Source organism: Lolium rigidum, chromosome 3, assembly GCF_022539505.1.
Source record: "Lolium rigidum isolate FL_2022 chromosome 3, APGP_CSIRO_Lrig_0.1, whole genome shotgun sequence".
NCBI lineage: Eukaryota > Viridiplantae > Streptophyta > Magnoliopsida > Poales > Poaceae > Lolium > Lolium rigidum.
In genome coordinates, this window is record NC_061510.1 from 130071772 (window position 1) to 130093559 (window position 21788).

Genomic DNA, 21788 nt, shown 5'->3' on the forward strand with positions numbered 1-21788 from the left:
TTCATTTCCCTATAAAATAAGTCAAAATTTATTACGTTTAACTTAAGACCGTCTAGAAGTAAACTTATTTTTACATTTGGATTGAGGGTGTATTAGCCTTTGACAATGAACCATTCGATCCTGTTTTTGACATGTAGGCCAGGTTGCATTTGGGTCCACAGGTCAATGGAGCAGCAGTATAAGGAAAGTTTATTCCATTCTTTGTAGGTGAGGAAACGTCGTTATCAGTGCCATAGGACTAAACAACACCTTCATCCCATTGGTGTGCTCTTTCCCCTCCAGTTCTTCTTCTCCACTCTCCTCTGGTGGCAGACTAGTTTCGGGAAGGAAGGTCTCCTGTCGTCACAAACAAGGTATGAAGAGTCTATGAGACTAGCAGGAGATTAATCATTTGTCATAACTCAAAAGCTCAGATCCTTGAGCTATTATTATGCAATTTTTAGCTACTGAGTTTGTCATGATTTGTAAGCAGTTCACTATCAACCCTACCATACTGGAAGCTCTTGATTCTCCCTCTGTATTTTATCTTTTTTGCTGAGTATTCCTAGGTATTCAATTTCATCTCTCCGCTGTTTCCAGATAAGAGGGATGGGGGAGTCCGTCCAAACAATATATAGATAGGGTTCTACCTGATTTTGATCAAAATCTGTTTAATCTCGGTCGATTTTAAACATGATATATTATTGGATTCACTATAGGGGATTATTTTGCTGATTGCGATTATTTTGCTCAGGGTGTTCTGGGGCCATATGGGGCTGAGGCATCTCTTCGTGGTCACTTGCTTGTGGACCCTCTCGTGTGCCTTGCTTCTTGGCGCTTCCTCCGATGGCTTGCTGAGGATCAACCTGAGCAAGAAGAGGCTGGACAGTGAAACTCTGTCTGCCGCAAAGTTAGCAAGGCAGGAGAGGTCAGATGGTGGATCTCGCCGCTATTTCGGCGTTTCAGGCGATGACATAGTTCCTTTGGACAACTACCTTGACACCCAATACTATGGAGAGATCGGTGTCGGCACACCGCCACAAAACTTCACGGTGATATTTGACACCGGGAGCTCCAACTTGTGGGTTCCGTCGGCGAAATGCTATTTTTCGGTATGTTCTGTTGCCTAACAGAGCTATTGCTACCATGGTTCTTTTGGATGATAGAAAACATAACTTTGATGCATTGGTGTTCTATGTATTCCAGGTAGCATGCTACTTGCACCATAAGTACAAGTCAACCAAATCAAGCACTTACAAAAAGAATGGTATGAACATACTCTCTCCGATCCAGAAGGATCGGAGGGACTAATACTTTGCTTCTGTTCATTCTTGATCTTTGCTTTTGCAAGTCAAAAAAATGGTTCTTGACTTGTTGCACAGTTGTAATTTTAGTTGTTAAAACTGTTCAGGAGAAGCTTGCACAATTAGCTATGGCTCTGGGTCAATTGCTGGCTTCTTCAGTGAGGACAGCGTGTTAGTTGGTGACCTTGTTGTAAAAACTCAGGTGAACTATTGAACGAATAGCCCTGTAAAACATGTGTATGCATTACTATTGCTGTAGCTCTATTGTGCTTTCAGAAATTTATCGAGACAACCCATGAAGAAAGTCCTACTTTTATCATCGGAAAGTTTGATGGTATACTTGGGCTTGGATTTCCTGAGATATCTGTGGGAAATGCCCCTCCAATTTGGTATATATTCAAGCCCTTGGATAGGTAATCATGATGTCACAATCCCAACGATGTTGTTGCTTTAATTCCCGTTCCTATGCTGTATGAACAAACAGGCAGAGCATGGAAGAGCAGAAACTGATTGCTAAGGACATCTTCTCATTCTGGCTTAACCGTGATCCCGATGCGACCGCGGGAGGTGAGCTCGTCTTTGGGGGAGTAGACAAGAAGCACTACAAGGGGGAACATACATATGTTCCTGTCACTCGCAAAGGCTACTGGCAGTTTGAAATGGGTGATCTTCTTATCGATGGCCAATCAACTGGCTTCTGTACTGGCGGTTGCGCTGCAATTGTTGACTCGGGGACATCACTGCTCGCTGGCCCAACAGTATGCATTTTTTCTGATCTCTTAAGTAGCACATCATGGGCATGTTTCAGAATATCTTTTCTAGCTGAAACTTCTGTATCTTATATGGCTGCAGACCATAGTGGCCCAAGTCAACCATGCAATTGGAGCTGAGGGTATCATCAGTACAGAATGCAAGCAGGTGGTGAGAGAGTATGGAGAGATGATCCTTGAGATGCTCGTAGCACAGGTTTTCTGCTTTCCCCTCCTATTATTTTTACAATGCTAGCTGGAATCTTGATGCATCTCAATCACATTTTATCATATCTTGAACTAACCAAATATAAAAACAATATATACTTTGTGGTTGAGCAGACAAGGCCACAAAAGGTGTGCAGTCAAATTGGTCTCTGCGTGTTTGATGGTAGTCACTCTGTCAGGTACGCATGAAGTCTACCATTTTCCCACATGTGTATTAAAAAAATTCATTCTAACAAACTTAGTTTTCACGAACTACCATGCAGCAACCCAATTGAATCTGTTGTCGAGAAAGAGAAACGGGGTTCTGATCTTCTCTGCACTGCCTGTGAGATGGCTGTTGTCTGGATGCAGAATCGGCTTCGACAAAACCAAACGAAAGAGCTCATCTTGCAGTATGTGAATCAGGTCAGTACAACTGATTACTTACGTCACACCATTATTTTCATGATTGTCAAGTGGGTGCAGAGTGTGATAGATGAAGTCCGATTTCAACGTGAATTGCAGCTCTGTGAGCGTCTCCCGAGCCCAAATGGAGAATCGACTGTGGATTGCCATCAGATCTCGAAGATGCCTAATCTTGCCTTCACCATAGCTAACAAGACTTTCAGATTGACGCCAGAGCAGGTGAAATTATTATTTTCTCCAAACTTACGCTGAAGTGTTATAATTCTCGGAGACATGATATCATTTTTCTTGTGCTTTTTATACCAAGTCATACCTTCAGGCTTCAGATAAGATAGTCAAGAACCAGTCTGAATGATGTTGGCTGGGTTCAAGCTGACTGTTTGCTTTAGTCACTTTTCATATTCCGTTTCATACATTATTCATGCAAAATGATCTGATCGTTTTTCCTTTGTGCTGCAGTACGTAGTAAAGCTGGAGCAGTCAGGCCAGAGCATTTGCGTCAGCGGGTTCATGGCGTTCGATGTGCCACCCCCTCGTGGCCCGCTCTGGTAGGCAGCATCATCATCCAAACTGAAACCTTGTGTTGCATTTTCGTTTTCTTCTTGGAGATCACGTTTTGTTGTTGTGCCCATGCCATCTGTGTGACTGATGTTTCGTCTTGTGTTATATCGACATCGCAGGATACTCGGGGACGTCTTCATGGGCGCCTACCACACGGTCTTTGACTTTGGCGAGAGCAGGATTGGGTTCGCCGAAACCGCTTGAGGTGCTCTACATCGTTCCTCGTGGTCGCAGCGTGCATACATACCACGAGCAGGTACATAAGTTGCGAGGTCATGCAGATTGCAGAAACCTCGTACAAAGGAATACACAGATTTATGTACAGAATTACCCTGGCTGTCTGCTACGTATGGACCTGCAGACAGTACACGATATTTATGTAACGAGCATGGTGATTAGTTTTTGTTTTTGTTTTTTTGCCTGGGGAGTATCCTGAATTCTGTGAGGAATCAGGACACGATATCACATCCTGAATTCTGTGAGGAATTAGAGCGCGCCAATGGAACGAGGACACTATATCCTATTTATCAGCAGTGTCGAGATTACCTCCCATGGACCCAATATACTACTATTATATATTCTATCTACTTTTTCACACCGAAACCTGCGCATTTATAATTTTTGACTTGTGTTTCAAACTACGTTTCTGTCTTATTTTTCATGTTCTCTTTGTGTGTGTTTTCTGTTTTCTGGTCCGTTTCTAGATTTTGTTTTTTAGGAAATAACTTTGAATATGTATTTTGGGTTGAAATATTGGATCCATATAAAATAGTCCGTATTAGATTTCAGATTTTCTTATAAATCTCAAAGCCCACATATTATGTGATAGTCCAAGTGAGTTTGAACCCAAATTGGTGGCAACTCAAAAAGAAGTGGCAAGAGGTGGAAAGTTTAGTCCTATATGTAAAATTGGGAGAAAGTTAGACCAACTCATAAAGTGGTACACGCGCACTCCTCCTCCTCACTTGCGCATCTCGTCACGACGTGCCGCGCTCGTGGTGAGTGGTTTGCGCCTCGAGCCGAGACTTTCCTTTCTTGGGCTATCTGTAGCCGAATCTATACGTGCGATGTGGGCGTCGAGTTCGTATGTGAAAATTGACATGGGTATACCGTATCAGATACTCAGTATTATCATCCTGGTGCAAAGTTCAGGAAGGAATAGGCGAATGCCTATGAAGAAACTGACATGAAGTCGAAGCCCATTATGTATGTAAATCAAGGAAAAATATAGCGCACTATAATAAAATAGCATCAGCCGAAAAATACGCTATTAGCTTGCTATAGCACGCTAATAGCACGATATAGCACACTATAGCACCGAAATGATGTAGCGTGTGCTGTCTAGAAACGTTATAGCGTGCTATTAGCGCCGAAATAGGGCGCTATTTTTTCCATGATGTAAAAAGGAAAGTAACACCTATATCCGGTTAACCGACGCATACGATGTAATTAGATCTCGAGGTGGACTCTGAGATCTAGCATATCATATAAAGGCTTAGAAGGAGCCACGGAGGTGACAAATTCCACAACTCGCAACACCCTATAACCCTAGATCTCGAATATTACAATCTCGACGATTTGCCATTGATCATACTTTTCGTCGGCTACCTAGTTTGGCTTACCGGTCTGTTGATTCGCCATTGTTATCCTTCCTTCCATCATCATGGACATCGATAAGGTTACCCCTTATCAATTGGCGCCGTATGTGGGGAGCTTGGACGCTAGAAGCACGGATTCGACGACCTCTTCTTGAAGCACCAACTTGACTAGATCGGGCGATCAGGTGCGGCGTTTTCGGTGTGCATGATCCTGTAGATCACTTTCTTGTGATTTCAACGAGCCCGAGTTCATCAAAAACGGAGTTCGTACGTGAAAATGGTGGTGTTTTCGGTGTGCGGTGCGCTGCCGGTCGGAGTGGTCCGACCACGGGCCAGACTCGGTCCGGCCAAATTCATGGGAGCACGAAAATTGTGGAGTGGTTCGTCCAATCCCGGAAGGTCCGGTTGCGAGCTTTTTCTAGGTGTGTTTCCAACGTTTAAACTCCGTTTTGGGGCTATATATAACCCCATTTTCCCCATTGAGATGGTTGCATCTTCCTCTCTCGCTACTCCATTGTTGACTTTGAAAAGCTTTCTCTCCCTCTATTTTCTCCATGATTCTTGCTCATATTTGAGGAAAAGAGAGAGAAGATCTAGATTTACATCTTGGCCAAACAAATCTCTCTCTTTGTGAGGGGAATCCACTACATCTAGATCTTGGAGAAATTTGGTTTTCCTCCTCTATTTGTTCTTACTCTCTTATTCCCCCAATAACTTTTGTATCTTTGTTGAAATTTGAGAAAGAATGATTTGACCGTCTTTGTGGTGTCCTTGCCATTGCATTAGGTGCATCGGTTTGACATCTTCACGGTGATACGTGGGGGTTAAAGTTCGTGAGTTATTCACTTCAGGAGCTTGTTCCCGGAGCTTGTTACTCTTGAGTCTTTGGACCCTAGTCGGATTAGTGGTTTTCGTGGTGTTCTTGGGGCCTCAAATTAAGTTATGGAGATTCCTCAAGCTTTGTGAGGCCTTTGTGGCGAGTTTCTTGAGAGCCTCCAATTAAGTTGTGAAGTTTTTCCCAAGCTTTGTGCGGGTTCGGTGATCACCCTCAAGGTTCCATAGTGGAAAAAGGACTTCCCGTTTGGTGGGAAGGCTCGAGGAGAATACAGTGAGGCCTTCATGGCGTTTGGGGAGCCTTTATGCCTCCACACCGCTCCAACAGAGTACTACTCGCAAGAGTATGAACTTTGGGATACATCATCGTCTCCGCATCTTTCGGTTATTCCTATACCCGAGCTCTTTACTTATGCACTTTACTTTGTGATAGCCTTCGTGCTTGAAGTTATATATCTTGCTATCACATAGTTGCTTGTCTTGCTTAGCATAAGTTGTTGGTACACATAGGTGAACCGTAGTTTATATAGGTGTTCTGCTTGACAAATCAAACACTAGTTTTATTCCTCATTTCTTAAGCCATAACCGTAAAAGTTTTAAACCGCCTATTCACCCCCTCTACGCGGCATTCGTGTCCTTTCAGATGGTGCAACCGGCTGCCACTGAACCCCACAAGTTCTATCGCCACCACCACATGCCATCGGCTCTCTCCTCTTCGGGCCCGACTCACTGGCATAACAACGGCGGAAGTCAACGATGTTTGCCCGCCTCACCCACAAGGTGGTCAACGGTTTTCCTGAGAAATGGGCAGAAGTGATAAGATGATGATCAACTTGTTGATCCCATAGGAGACCCATGCCTTCGCTGGCCAAGAAGGGCAAATGATGGTTTTGGCCGCTCTTCTTCATTACCGTGAACAACTCAATTCCGTTATTTGGAGTGGTGGATCGAGGGATGGGAAGGCGAAGAGCAAATACCGGCATCAGCTTGTGGGTGCCATGTTTCTTGACGCCGACTATTTTTCAGATGATGGAATACATACCCCAGAGATTTTCAGCGCCGCTTTAGGATGAATAAGGATCTGTTCATGCGGATTGTGTTTAGCATCAGGAGGTACGATGACTACTTCATCTACAAAATAGACTACACTAGATTATGGGGTTTCTCACCAGTTTAGAAATGCCCGGCTACCCTGCGATGTCTTGTGTATAGAACACCTCCAGATATACAAGATGACTATATATCTACTCATGTCCGAGGCCACATGTTTTGATAGCCTCTACATGTTTTTTCGGGCAGTCACCATAACATCATCGTGCTATAGGGTTTTTTGGTGTTTGCAAGACTAGTTGAGGGAGGAACCCACATCAAAGCGTATTACCTAGCCAATGGTATCTATCCATGCGGGTCTACATTGTTAAGGACAATCCCTAGCCCTCAAAAGAAGAAAAATCTTAGTTTGCTATGTACGTAGATTGTCACAAAGCTGTCGAGTGAGCATTTGGTGTGCTCCAATAATACTCTATTATTTTTATGTAACATGCTCTTTATACATGGTAAGAATCTCAGATATAGAAGGTCATAAAATGTTATATGATCATGCACGACATAATTATCGATAGTGATCAGGAATCGCCAGGGATTGATGATCAGTCATTTGATCACCAGGGTACCCTTGCTCAAGTTAATCACGAGGCATGCCCCAACTTTCCTGCTTTCCTCATCATGCATGCTAAAATCGCGGACATGCATGTTTATACTAAACTTTAAAACGATCCAGTGGAAACAATTTAGGTACTTAAACTTAAAGGAAACACCCCTAATTTTTCAACGAGTTGAATTGCAATCAATTAAAACTGTTCTATAATTTTTTTTGAAGTACTATAATTTTATTTTTATGTTTGAACTATTTTGTGAAATATTTATGTGTTAAACTATATAATATGGTCTAAATTTTTATTCAAAAACTATGCAAAATATTGCTGTTTGTCGTGATTTTTTAGGCCACCCGTATTGAGGTTGTCGGTGTGGTACGGCCCTCCCATGATGCCGGCAACATGTGCCAAAACATCCATAGGACCATAGCACTTTACGGGCGATGTTGCGTGTCACGATTATAGATGCTGCCGGTGAGGAGGCTCTATCGCCGACGGAAACGGCCAACAGATCTATAGACGCCAAGCAAGATGGAACCTGACGACCTGCCTTGGGTGGTACCTGTCCAATGAAAATATGGTTGGCCAAAAACAGCGGTACACAAAAATGATCGCGAGGACCCATGTTGCGGACGCGTCAACCTCACACTGTGGACGACAAGACACGCGCGTGATTTTTTTTTTTTTGAACAGGGAAAGGGTCCAGGAGGACCCGGAAGCTTCATTGATAATGCGGTGGACAAACTTTTACAAAGAGGACTCTAGAAGAAAGAAAGGTTACAACACAGCCCTCATAAGTTACAAAAAGGACCTCCAAAGCAGAGGAAGAAAATCGATCAGGTCCTTCTCCATCGTCGCTGCGATTGGACCTCAAAACCCGGCCGTCGACCATGCCGCCGGGGACAGAACCACTTGGGGCATGAACAACGTGGAGCGCCGCGTTGAGGTCTCCGAAGATCCTCCGAAGTGGCTCGCCGGCCAGGAGGAAGAAGAGGCCTAGGAGCAGAAAGCACCTAGGCACGGAGCGGCCCCGTCGGCCAGGGATAACGGCGGCGCATCTTCGCCGTCGTTGCTGCTCTCCGCCAGTCGAAGCTCCAGCAACCTTCCCAGGATCTCCCCCACATGTAGCTTCCACCAGTCCCTCGTCTCCAAGACGAGCAAAGCCAGCATGAGCACCACGAGAAGGAGCTCCTCCGAGCTTATTAACGAAGCTCTTGTCAGATCCAAGCCACTCCGTTGTCCTCCACCATGAAGCACCACCGGAGCCACTTGCTGACAACCCGACGCAGCTGCTCGCAAACTGCGACGGGAAGCTTCCAGCAAACGGCATCTCGCCAAACACCGGCATCTCGCCAAACGCCATGCAGGCAAACTCAAACCTAAACCTACAGCTACCCTGTACAGACCGGACTACGCATCCACCTCCACGCCGGCCGGCTGCGCCGCCGAAGGGGAAGGAGGAGCGAGCCGGGAGGCCAGCGGGGACTCTCAACGGTGGCAAAGCAGGGGAGAGAGAGAGAGGGGAGAGGAACTGTACGCGCGTGATATTGGAACCTAGTACACTGTCCGGATCAGGCATGCGTTCTCCTCCAAACACAAATTGCTAGGCTTTGTATTGAGGATTGTAACGTTGATACGTGATTAATATAAGTTTATGTTTGCAAACAGAGCTTGACTCTGGTTGTTAGATCTCTTGTGGTGGAACCAGTCCACCCAGGTTTAAGTCCTAGACTTGGCATGAGTGTTTGCATTTACTTGGATTTATTTCAGGATTTAACCGGCGCTATGCTTTCAGTGGTAGGTGACGTGCCCGTCAACAACGAGGTGCCAGTGGTGACTTCGTCAACCTCAAAATATGCCGGCTCAGTTCCTCGGAGGTGCTCATAGGGGTAGGGTTTGCGTGCGTGCGTTCATAGGGGTGTGTTTGTACGTGCGTGTTTGTGAGCGTCTACGTTGTACAGTGTTCTCAAAAAAAATATAAGTTTATGTTTCGCAAAAAAAAATGCTTTTCACGCGGCTGAAAATCAAGTTGGTACAAACTGTATATTCAACCATCCATCTCTGTAGCGAATAGCCGAATACTATCTCCATCTCAAGGCTTAAGGTTTATATTTCTTTGAAAAATCAAACAAAGTAAAGTTTAACAATTTTTTTTAGAAAAATCTATGAACAAATATGATATTTTGCAGATACCATATGAAAAATATTGATTTTGTACTTTTCATGTTAATGATTTTTGATAAAAGCTTGGTCAAACTTGATATAGTTTGACTTTTTGAAAAAAATATAGGCCTTAAACCTTGAGATAAAGGTAGTATATACAAGTTTGTCTGCAGCATTTCACTAGAAACTTCTATACGGCCAGAAAGCAGAGGGTATTTAGCTGCACGTTTGGACTGGTGGTTAGAGCATCTCCAAGGGAGACGCCAATCGCGTGCTAAAATAACCGCTGGTTTGATGCCCGCGGGAGCTCGCGCGCGCCGCTCCTGTAGGCGCGCTAAAATCGAGCGCCAAATCTTTTACATGCGCGGGAAAAAGCAGCGACGCTGTGGATCTCGCGCCGCCGCCGCGCCTCATCACACAGTAGGAGCTGCCACAAGAGCGAACTGGAGCGCCGCCTTCTCACCGCCGAGCGGGATGAGCGCGCGGCTAGAGTAGGCAGCCCGCTTCCTCGAGGACGTCACCGTCGAGAAGGCGCACTTCGCCATGCACAAGGCGACACAGAAGGCCACAAAGAAGGATGACTGCCTCTTCCGGAGGGCCGACAAGGCGGGGAGGTGCGTCTTCATCGAGGTGCAGTTGGAAGGTCCGCAGACCATCTCCGGCAACGATGACTGCTGGGTTGATTAGTTCTCATTGACACACGACATCTGACTCGTCCGATTTCGATTTAGAGTAGATTAGGTTTATTTTTCTGCACTAATTTGTAATATGAACTATCTATATTTTTCCCTTTTTATCTAAACTGGTGTTATTCTATTTTTAGACATTATTTTGTACTATTTTCTTTGTAAAATTGTGTTTGTCGCGCTGCATTGCGCGCATGCTGCGGGCGATTTGAGCAATTTTAACGCACGGTTTTTTGGCGCTTATGGTGACGCCGCGCGCAATAAGACTTTACAGCGCGCTGTCAAACCGTTTTAACGCGCCACTATATGGCGCCTCTGTCGAAGATGCTCTTACCTTTTACACAAATGGCCGGAGCATGTAGCTTTCGGGCGCTGATTTTTGGAAGTGGAGGTTTCATGGTCCCTTTCATCACATTTAATACTTCCATGTTGCTCTAACCCCATTTAATACGTTGGTCGGTTCGCCGGAGGAAGAAGCCCACCCGCACGAGCTGGAAAACCTAACCGTCCCAACACCTCGATAGGATGGAGCGGAGACCGTAACCCTAGCCTCGCCGGGAATAGAGGGTACCCTCCGTCGATGGACTGGCGGATCTGGAGCGGCCAACGATATCACCGGCGATGGCGGAGACAACCGACACGTGTAGCGGTTCCATCGTCCGGTGGCGCTGTCGTTGGATCCCAGGGGATGCGTACGCACCCAGCAGGTTTCAAAACCTAGCATGCACGGCATGGGGCGGTAGTTACGCTTCTGGGATGGTTACCTGGTCACATGACCTCTATTTTTCTAACGCGACGTATTGATGCCGTATGTATAGAAACAGTATACATGGACTAGGTATAAGTTTCAGCAGACCTAAGGTAGCAAAACAGAAAAAAAAACAAATATAACCCTTCACCTTGGGTTAGGGGGAGCACTGGAGCACGGCTCCTACGGGGGAATGATACCGTGGCATTCTTCATAGAAGAGTCGTGCACCATCACTGAGCATTGACAATGAATAGAAAGGAAATGGAAGTTGCAAAGATGCATTTTGGAGGTGAATGGATGATGCTTTCAGAAGTCAGGGAGGTACCTACATCGATTTTATAATTAATTTCAAAGAATAAGAACCTCAATTCATGTTCTGGAGAACTATATCCTCCTTAGTCGGGTTGTTCATCCACTCCCCTAACTTGACGAGCTAGTCTAACTTAGTATGCTAATTCCTAATGGTACTATTTAAATATTTATACTGCTAGCTAGTTTTTAATCTCTCATGTCATCCTGGTATAATCATCTCTCTCCTTCTTCGTTCTTCACTCTTCTCTGAACTTAATTAGGTCTTGTGTTTATCCTATATTTTTCGCTTAACTATCTTGAAAAAATAAACTGATTCCATAGAAAACAAATTACAGAGAACATACTACTTCACCTCGAACCATCAAAAGGCTAAAGCGCTGGCCATTTCTGGAAAAGGGAACGAGCGGGCCAACGTACAGCCAAATACCCGTTGTTTTCCATCTATAAGGTGCTAGGGAAACGCTACAAAATAATTGAAGCGACTGTTGCACGAATTTGATCGTCACAGGCGTGTCGGCTGACACACATCTTATCGGGTTGGGAGCAATGTGTGGAAGAGGGTGTATCCAAGATCCAGGTAGTAGCGATGAGTCAGACAGTTAAGGCTCAGTACGTTCCAAATCACGCGCGTGGTCTAGTCATGCACAGTCAGTCCGAGGTTGATGCGTCCGAGGGAGTTGTCCTCATGATAATTTTGCGCCCGACTGCTCTTGTCAAAAAATAGTTGAATTACACAAGTACCACTCAGATGAATAATTAATTTGCATGCAACACCAACAAATAAATTCGTGAACCTCGACGGCCTTTATTTTCAAAAATACACGAGCCATTCACGTCGATTAAATCTAGCCTCTTGACTACTATGGTGAATCTTGCGTATTCCCATGGAAAACTACATGTTTCACGTGTCTTACCCTCACACATCAGTGCTCATGGAGATATGCCGCTGCGAAGCGTGAAGTGTCCTTTCTATTTCAAACATGACAGATTCTTATGGAGTCATTTCATCCCTTCACATCGATTCCGTAACAAACCGACCGTACGGATTCAAAAATAGTAATCTATTTTTGAAGTTTGCTCTCTCTTTTTCCTACTATTTTGGACCGCCTGATAAGCCATCGGGACATAGAAAATATCTCTGGGGTGTGAACCGAACAGGAACGTAAGAATCAGGCGTGTGATTTTTTTTCTTTTAGAAACTGGCTAGTGCACTGCCATTTCATTTGGCCGAAAAATAAATTGTTACAAAAATATTCATAATTGTTCTGGAGAGAAAACGGATTCAAGCTACTGATGTGTGAGGGTAAGACACGTGAAACATGTAGTTTTCCATGGGAATATGCAAGATTCACCATAGTAGTCAAGAGGCTAGATTTAATCGACGTGAATGGCTCGTGTATTTTTGAAAATAAAGGTCGTCGAGGTTCACGAATTTATTTGTTGGTGTTGCATGCAAATTAATCATTCATCTGAGTGGTACTTGTGTAATTCAACTATTTTTTGACAAGAGCAGTCGGGCGCAAAATTATCATGAGGACAAGTCCCCCGGACGCGTCAACCTCGGACTGACTGTGCATGACTAGACCACGCGCGTGATTTGGAACGTAGTGAGCCTTAACTGTCCGACTCATCGCTACTACCTGGATCTTGGATACACCCTCTTCCACACATTGCTCCCATCCTGATAAGATGTGTGTCAGCCGACACGCGCGCCGGTGACGATCAAATTCGTGCGACAGTCACTTCAATTATTTTGTAGCATTTCCCTAGCACCTTATAGATGGAAAACAACGGGTATTTGGCCGGTTGTACGTTGGCCTGCTCGTTCCCTTTAGCGGAAATGGCCATCGCTTTAGCTTTTGATGGTTCGAGGTGAAATAGTATGTTCTATGTAATTTGTTTTCTATGGAATCAATTTATTTTTTTAAGATAGTTAAGCGAAAAATATAGGATAAACACAAGACCTAATTAAGTTCAGAGAAGAGTGAAGAACAAAGGAGAGAGATGATTATACGCAGGCTCATGAGAGATTAAAAACTAGCTAGTAATATAGACATTTAAATAGTACCATTAGGAACTAGCATACTACTATGGTGTGCAGTTTATTCTCATAGTTGTTTCAGGCTCGTCTTATGAACAAACTATCGGTACACTCAATTATGATACCTATTATATGCTGAGGTGAATTTCCAATAAAAACAAGGAACTAGCATACTAAGTTAGACTAGCTCGTCAAGTTAGGGGAGTGGATGAGCAACCCAACTAACGAGGATATAGTTCTCCAGAACATGAATTCAGGTTCTTATTCTCTGAAATTAATTATAAAGTCGATATAGATACCTCACTGACTTCGGAAAGCATCATCCATTCACCTCCAAAATGCATCTTTACAGCTTCCATTTCCTTTCTATTTATTGTCAATGCTCAGTGATGTTGCACGACTCTTCTATGAAAAATGCCACGGTATCGTTCCCCCGTAGTACTAATTATTTTAATGTGGCCACAATAATAGGTCAGCAAATGTTCAAGTTATTTCCCTATTTGGCCATATCAGAATTCAGAACAGAGACCAGTTATATGGTGTTCTTATGTTGACATATCAGCTAATCAGGCAGGCATCTCTCCGTGTCAACAAAATGACTGGCCATGGTGAGTTCATGTGGTGGAGAGCCGTGCTCCAGTGCTCCCCCTAACCCAGGTAAAGGGTTATATTTGTTTTTTTTTTCTGTTTTCCTACCTTAGTCCCGCTGAAACTTATATCCAGTCCATGTATACCCGTTCCTATACATACGGCATCAATACATCGCGTTAGAAAAATAGAGGTCATGTGACCAGGTAACCATCCCAGATGCGTAACTACCGCCTCATGCCGTGCATGCTAGATTTTGAAACCTGCTGGGTGCGTACGCATCCCCTGGGATCCGACGATGGCGCCACCGAACGATGGAAGCGCTACACCGGCAAGGATCCTGGTAATTAAGGGTGCTACACGTGCAGGTCGTCTCCGCCATCGCCGGTGATATCGTTGGCCGCTCCAGATCTGCCAGTCCATCGACGGAGAGTATCCTCTGTTCCCGGCGAGGCTAGGGTTAGGGTCTCCGCTCGATCCTATCGAGGTGTTGGGACGGTTAGGTTTTCCAGCTCGTGCGGGTGGGCTTCTTCCTCCGGCGAACCGACCAACGTGGTGGGGTAGGCTTCGTACACCATACGGGCCATAGTTGTACACCATACATACAGGAAAAAAAATCGTACAAGACAACGCAGGCCATAAGGGCCACTGAGGGCTATACATACATTTCAGATTTTTAAATTATATAATCATACCCCCGCTTACGAAGGGATATGGGTAGATCTCCACCGTTCATGTTTTTAGTGCAGTCAAAATTTTGCCAAAGGGAAGCACCGGAGCAGAAGTGGTGGAACATAGGGCTGAACCTTCTCCCCTCGTCGTTGCCTTAGCTGTCTGACTCATCAATACACTGTCCGTCTCTAGATCAGGCAAACATACATGCATTCTCTTACACACATTGCCTACCACATTTATTTGGATCGTAGACGCATTGCCTGCCACATTCTGTTTTGTAGCATGTGACAATCAAACCGTACGATAGTCACTTCATTAATTTTGTAGCATTTCGTAATGTTTTATATATATGGAAAGTAACATGTATTTGGCTGCATGTTGGCCACCACTGGTCGTCACCTTATACAGAAACGGGAGCTTGTAGCTTTTGATGTTCCACGTAACAGTCTGTTTCATACAGGGGTCTTCTTTTCTTTGTAATCGTTGTATATGTTAGAGAGAAGGAAGATCGGCTTCCTTGAAAAAGATAACGGCATAAATTTTCTAATTATTGCGAACAAGATTGAACAAATGAAACAGTAAGAGGGTCCCTATTTGTTGACGTTGATCACATGATCACCCTGAAAACTAACATTTTTATTAATCGTATATGATATTGGTTATTTAAGTCATGTAAAGAGCATCATCTTCTGCATCGTTTGTTGCATGTACATATATGTCCTTGCTAAGAGCAGGTCTAGCAGGCCCCTTATTTTTCTGCCCCGTATTTCGCCGCTTTTCCACCCCGTAAAAAAAATGCTCGTAGATACACCGCTCCGTCTAGCAGACCCCGTATTTAACCCCGTATATTTGTAAATTTAAAACCCCGGGAAACTAGTTCATTCATAGTTTGTCGATCATACATAGGAATCGACATACCTACATACAAAATGCGCGAACATGGATCGCGACTTCTAGTCGGAGAGGTCGATGATGAACCCGTCGGCCTCCGCCTCCGCCTCCCGCGCCTCCGCCTCCTTCACGGAGGCGATGGCCGCCGCCCTATCTTCCTCCTCCGCCCTCTTCCTCTCGTCGGCGTCCTTGAGGGACTCTTCAATCGCCTTCAAGAAGGCGGGGTCCTGGTCCTCGTCTTCCTCCTCCTCCTCGCCGGCGAGCGGAGCACCTCCGCCGCTGGTGCTCCCGATGGTCGCCCTCCATGCCTCGTTCACCCGGCATTGGCGCTCCCACTTGGCGCGCCACGCCTCGAACTTGGGGCCGCTCATCGGTTTGAGCGGCGGGTCCTCGTGGTACCAGTGGCCGCCCCGCGTGAAGTAACGGAGCTTCTGCGGGACGAACGCGCCGCCGTCGTACTTGCAGGAAGCGCGGTGGCTCCCGGCGGCGGATCTTTTGCATTGAAGCCGCCAGGCATCCTCCACGTTGTCCGGCGAGCGGGATCGCTTCGATCCACTCGCCGGCGAGGCAGTACTGCGGCGGCGGGAGTCCATGCCGGAGATGGGGTGGAATGTGGCGCGGGGGAGTGAGGAATTTCTCGCCGGAGCAGGATGGAGGAGGCGGCGGCGCACGGCGGAGCTAGGGTTGCGAGTGAGGGGTTAACCCCTCACTCGCACCTGCGCCCAATATAAGTAGGGGGCGGCGGGGCCGATTTCCTGGGCCCCGTATTCCGCCGAAATGGGGCGGCCCGAATACGGGGCCTGCTAGACGGCCCAAACCGCGCCTGCCCCGTATCTCGCCGGAATTTTACGGGGTGGGCGGGTTATAAGGGGCCTGTTAGACATGCTCTAATAAGGGCATGTGCTCCAACATAGTTTTCTTTGGGCATGGCCAAAACATGGTAAACAAACCATGCATGCATGTAGCCACTTGGATTTTGTTGGTTACCAAACTTTAAAATATTTTATCGCTTAAACAGTAAGTCAAAATTCAGATTTGTTTTCACAGATGGTTTTGTTGGGAAGAGATTTCTCAAGTTTATAGGTTTTGAAAACTTTTTTCAACACTAGTTGCTAGGTTATAGTCACTTGGTCACCAGTTATAGTTAAGTTAGTCATCAACTTAAAATAGAACTCGTAGTGGGTCTTTTAAAATTTGCTCGTCACCCATGTAAGCATTTTATGATGGGAATGTCCTATTTTACATGTTTAAAGTGGATCGAATACTCGCTCTCTGAGCATGTCAATCATTGCTATTACAAAAAACATGTAAAAATTATCGGGTGACTGTGTATTATATGGATGATAATTGTTGATTACTAACCTGGTATATTATAACCTGGCAACTGACGAAGAATTCTTTTTCATCGTAACATATTAAGATGAGATCTTGTTTCAAATCCCTCATCCAGACAAACCCATAAGTGATAACAGGACGTCAATTGGATTACCATTTTAAAAGACAATTAATATTGAATTATTTGTATGTGGAAAGACTCCTTACTACCTCCGTCCTTATAGGACAAAATGTTAATGGACATGCACAGTATGGGAGTAGTTTGTGGGGCCCTTATGTTTACTAGAATAATTGAGTGTTTGTTAATCAAATGTGACAAGCAAAGCTATGCAATAAAACTAGACCGGAGACGGTCTGATACATAAGGGTGAGAGCTAAATGTTGTGGTCGTTGTTTTTCGCTTTGTTCATGTCTGGATGCTCTTCTCGAGTACATACTAATTTAAGGCATGTCCTTCTTCAAGGACACCATGATGATGGGATACTTTGCCTTGGCTTTCTTGAGATGCTTTGCAACGGTGGCAGCAAATACCATGAATAACTCCTCAATAATATCTTGACCGAAGTGGTCTACAATGAGCGGCTCCAATACCGCCCTTATGCACTGGGCAACATTTTTCCCACTACTATCCGAATCAAGTACCACCTCACCATCCAAGTCATCTTGTGGGTCCCAATTTGATTCAAAGAGTTTAATTTGTTCAACATTGAATAGACCATTCTTCTTGATTAATGTGTTCACCTCTTTCATTGATGGGGCGTAGTATGGCAGGTTGAATGAGTCCAGCTTCTTCTTCTCCACACGACCCTATATATGTCAAGCAGAACAAAAAATGCTTTAGATAGGGTGTAACGACTAAGAACTACTCTTCTTCTAATGAATTTTTTATTACCACTGATTTTCATTGTGAAACTAACTGGAAAGTAATTTATGGCACATGTTCCTTTCGGAGTATTGGTGTAGTAGTTAATGGGGAAAAAACCGAAAAACACATGTTGCAGTGTGCATATACCTTTTGTACCAGATGCTGTAGAGATTTGGCAACCAATTCAAGCACGCTGCTAACTTCCCCATGCATCAACATCTCTTCACTCTTTCGACCAAGAAATGTCAGCAACATTCTACCTCCACTGACAAGCTCTCGTGAACGTAATGTAAGGAACAACTCAAAATCCTTCCGAAATTGTTCTTGGAAGAGCTTAATCACAGTTGGGGGAGTAGTCTTTCCAATGTAGATATTGCCTTCATTCAGGTGAGTGCAGCTTGAGAGCTCTCGAGGGACCTAGGTTATTAATTATATTAATTATAGAGTAGACATTGCTCTTGGAAGATTACATTTCATGATATAAATACACTCTAACGTACTCCTTCCGTTCTGACATAGTCTATATTCTAGCCCAAAATTTGTTCCGAAATAATCTATTTTTTTAGCTTTTAGTCAACAAGAACACCGAAAACGAAGTGGTTTTGCCCTCTTTATTAGACATTGTTATTTTTAATGTAGCTTGGATTGATTGTTCACATATCTAATAAACGCAACACTATTTTGCACTATTTTTTCTAGAATGTAGAGTAAATCAGAACGGAGGGTGTACGGAATTATAGTGCTACTCTTTCCCAGTAAAGTCGATGTCTAGCGGTCAATTGAATGGTCATATGAAGTGTTTTGTTCTGTCAATTTGTATTTTTTTTTACTATCCAATTAAAGGATGGATCGACTACATGTAGCATCCTCATATTCAGTGTGACATTTCCAGATTCAGCCCCACCTAGCCGTATATATGTATATAGAACTCTTTTTATATACTCTTGGGTACGTACTTCCAAATATACCTCAATTCAAATAACATGAAATAATATCTCATAACCCTTAGTTTTTTTTATATACCACTTTTCTTTACAAGACATAAGTATATATGCAAATGGTATAAAGAATGTAAACCTTAATAAAAATTTAGCAAAACTCACTTTGAGGTATAAAGTATTTAATTATATGTATATTAGAAATTATAAAGTGGTATAATTTATAAATCTATTTCGTATATTTAAACATGAGAGTACGTGTATCTAGGAGTACATAGTCATTTTCTATATGTATATATTTGCAGTTTGAGATGTCATAAACATTGGACTAGTATTTATAAGCAAGAATACATAGCGTTAATTACCTCAGAAGAAACATAGGAAATATATACATAGCGAATTCATACAGGTCTGTATTAGATAAGTTTATTTTAACAGAATTGCATTATTAGTATAACATATACCATTTGCTTTCAAATTCAATCACATGACCACATCACTAACTTCCATATATACATCTCAATGTTCTACAGTTATTGTGAGACTTCTTTTTCAGCGGTCTCTTCCTGTTTGCTATGTATACCATTACCATGCATGCATGCTGAACATTGTGGTTTGCAGATCCGCGATCCACCAAACCTAGCTAACATATGAGCAGAACTACATTTTCAGTCCATTCGACTGACATGTTTTGTTCATTCATATATACAAAAGCAAATTTGAAAGACGAGGTATGACGTTGTTAATTAACTAAAGCATGAACAGGACTTATCACGTTCAGCTGCAGGGAATTAATATACGGTTAAGCGTGTACCTTGGAGCGCCACATGAGGGAGTAGGATGAGTGGAAGAGATGGACGCTCTGGCGAGGAAAAAGCTTCCCGTAGTAGCATCCGGGAAGCCCTGCGACGTAGTGCGGCGGCGCCAGCTCTTTCCCGCCGGTGATGTCCTCAAAGTACTCCAGTGAGCGGAAGACGAGGTTGTAGTCGTTCCCGGGCAAGTCATTGAGGAAAAACTGCACCTCCACGTCACGCGCACATTCTTCCGACTTCTGAGTGTAGGCATGGACCGTGCCGATCACCTCGGAGACGAAGAGCAGGGTGTTGGGACCAGATGAGCAGCCGAGGTCGGCGACGACCATGGTGCTCTGGGGTGTGGAGAGCGAGGTATACACCTCTTCTACGGCCTTCCTGAGCACTGGCCATGTCTCCAAAATGGCCTTCTCCTTCATGGAAGAATAGTAGTATAGAGCTTAATGCTAGCTAGTTGAGAATTGGGGAGTCCTTAATTTTTTATATGCATATGCATCTTTAGTTTTGCGAATGATATATGCGAATGCATCAGTAAACAGTAAATCACAACAGTTTGGCGGGATACAAACTTGGAGCCTGGAGTTGACGGCGTAGCTGTTTTCTCCGTTACCAGTAGCCATGCGAACACCGCTCGTTGCATCCATAGCTAGCTAGTTTTCAGCTTCACGAGTGATCGATGGTGATTAGCTTCATAGAGTGACATGTGTAGACCACAGCGGCTCATCATTTATAGAGCCAATGACGAAGCCACCCCCTTCTTTTTCCACTGTCTTGAATTTCGTACAATGTATATTTAACTTGACATGCCACTTTGACTGACCATGCACTTAACCTGGGAGAGTCCAAGCATAACGAGGAAGTACTGGTCAGTTAGGTGTTTGGACAGATGAGATAGTAATTTATGATATTAGTTAAGGAATATCATGCTTTACAATGCTTGCACAAGAAAAATGACTTCTAGCTGCGGTTGATGTGTTGTTTCTGATCAAAGTCCACCTTCCTTATTTCTTTGTTTATTTGAACTTTTAGTTTCCAGAATATATGGCACATCAACATTTTTGAAACCGATACCTAGCTTCAAAACACTACCATTACGATACTCTCGAACCGAGCGTTCAAATTCATCATGATCCGTTACGTTTGTTTTGATTTGAGATTCAAAAGCTAGCTTTCAGTTGGATATGTGTGTGGAACTGTGGATAATGTAGTTCCTTTCTATATATGGACATCTTGGGGGTGGCGTTTTGGCTCCTAGGTAATTTGCACCCATATGAACAATAAAATCACTAGCTATGTGCAAAACGAGTGTTTTTTTTAGCAATGTATATGTTTGTGTCTTCCAAGAATCTAAAATTTCCCATGAGGAAAAGACATCTGGTGTGCCTAAAAAGTAAGCAAATACCAGGATACTCGAAACCAAACTCTGTACATAAACACTATTATCTCACTAATCAGACTGCAAAACAACTGCCCTTAACATAAAAAAAGAAACTTCTCCCTAATGGTTGAAATTCGAACTGTACACTAGATCCTCATTTGTTTGGATATAGCCCCACTTTGGGGATTTACTATAAAAAGTAAATCTTTTCAGGTCCAAATGCTACTATTTCTTCGTGGCAGGAAGTCCGGAAATACAATTCCGTTCCGGGGTGCACATAATCACTCTACCCAAAAAAAAATCAAAGTGTCAAAAATTTGGACAAAAAATTCTACATGACATCTCTAGAGTACATGTGTGTTCGTCAAGTTTCGCGAAAACCTGATTTTTTTGTGGTCTATGTAAAAAATAGAAAATTTATTTTGCCAAAAGCATTGTTTTTAGAACCAAAATTTATCTTTTTTACACACTCCACAGAATAAGTTGATTTTTCATGAAACGATTTTGTGGGTGTGCATAGCATGTGAAGACGTACGTGCGGATTTCTTGTTTCAATATATAGGATATATTTCAAAATATATATAATATGCATTTCAAAAAAATGGAGCATATACTTCCATGAGCCAAAACGCCACTCCCATTTTCCTTGTTATTGAGTATTGACACGTGCCATCAAACTTCAATATTTTCCAACACTTTATATGTGCACCTGTAACATGGATTTCAAAGTATCTATTTTTTCTGACAAATGTAAAGTACCTTTTTCAGCACAGGAACACTACCCCATGAGCATAGAAGCTAAATAACTACTATACTAAACCTTAACCACTTCGATTTTTCTCATAATTTTGGATTATTTTTTGGATTAACGTGCAGCTGACACGTACATGGTTTTCTGGTTGATTTTCCTGTGTAGGTAACTGATGTCCTCTTGCACTTTTTTTTGTTCCTTTCCTTTGGTGTGAGCTGCAGTTTCTTTGGGCCTGTGTAGACATAACATTTTTGGTTGATGGTGGTGGATGGTGGGCTCTGGCGCCGCTT

General features: G+C 43.6%; 2 protein-coding genes across 2 annotated transcripts; one reads left to right on the forward strand and one right to left on the reverse strand.

Annotated features, from left to right (window-relative positions):
• The first annotated feature begins 223 nt into the window (after positions 1-223).
• Positions 224-3430, forward strand: LOC124702326 (aspartic proteinase-like). The gene is made up of 12 exons (XM_047234455.1): positions 224-353; positions 734-1091; positions 1186-1246; positions 1391-1485; positions 1560-1672; positions 1768-2041; positions 2136-2249; positions 2375-2439; positions 2524-2665; positions 2765-2884; positions 3125-3213; positions 3346-3430. The coding sequence occupies exons 2-12, from the start codon at positions 750-752 to the stop codon at positions 3428-3430; spliced, it is 1500 nt and encodes a 499-aa protein (XP_047090411.1). The 5' UTR covers positions 224-353; positions 734-749.
• A 13602-nt stretch (positions 3431-17032) lies between these two features.
• Positions 17033-20080, reverse strand: LOC124698230 (anthranilate O-methyltransferase 2-like). Its single transcript, XM_047230739.1, has 4 exons — positions 19939-20080; positions 19372-19782; positions 17767-18036; positions 17033-17561 (listed from the first exon to the last, which is right to left on the reverse strand). The coding sequence occupies exons 1-4, from the start codon at positions 20011-20013 to the stop codon at positions 17196-17198; spliced, it is 1122 nt and encodes a 373-aa protein (XP_047086695.1). The 5' UTR covers positions 20014-20080; the 3' UTR covers positions 17033-17195.
• Positions 20081-21788: the final 1708 nt, after the last annotated feature.

What these genes read in the sequence shown, in the direction of transcription:
- LOC124702326 (XM_047234455.1), top strand. Translation starts at nt 750, where the DNA reads ATGGGGCTGAGGCATCTCTTCGTGGTCACTTGCTTGTGGACCCTCTCG. An exon ending in TTGAGATGCTCGTAGCACAG is followed by an intron (nt 2,250 to 2,374) that starts GTTTTCTGCTTT and finishes GTGGTTGAGCAG; the next exon opens with ACAAGGCCACAAAAGGTGTG. An exon ending in TCTTGCAGTATGTGAATCAG is followed by an intron (nt 2,666 to 2,764) that starts GTCAGTACAACT and finishes CGTGAATTGCAG; the next exon opens with CTCTGTGAGCGTCTCCCGAG.
- LOC124698230 (XM_047230739.1), bottom strand. Translation starts at nt 20,013, where the DNA reads ATGGATGCAACGAGCGGTGTTCGCATGGCTACTGGTAACGGAGAAAAC. An exon ending in CCGTCAACTCCAGGCTCCAA is followed by an intron (nt 19,783 to 19,938) that starts GTTTGTATCCCG and finishes TCTTCCATGAAG; the next exon opens with GAGAAGGCCATTTTGGAGAC. An exon ending in CCCTCATGTGGCGCTCCAAG is followed by an intron (nt 18,037 to 19,371) that starts GTACACGCTTAA and finishes TTAATAACCTAG; the next exon opens with GTCCCTCGAGAGCTCTCAAG.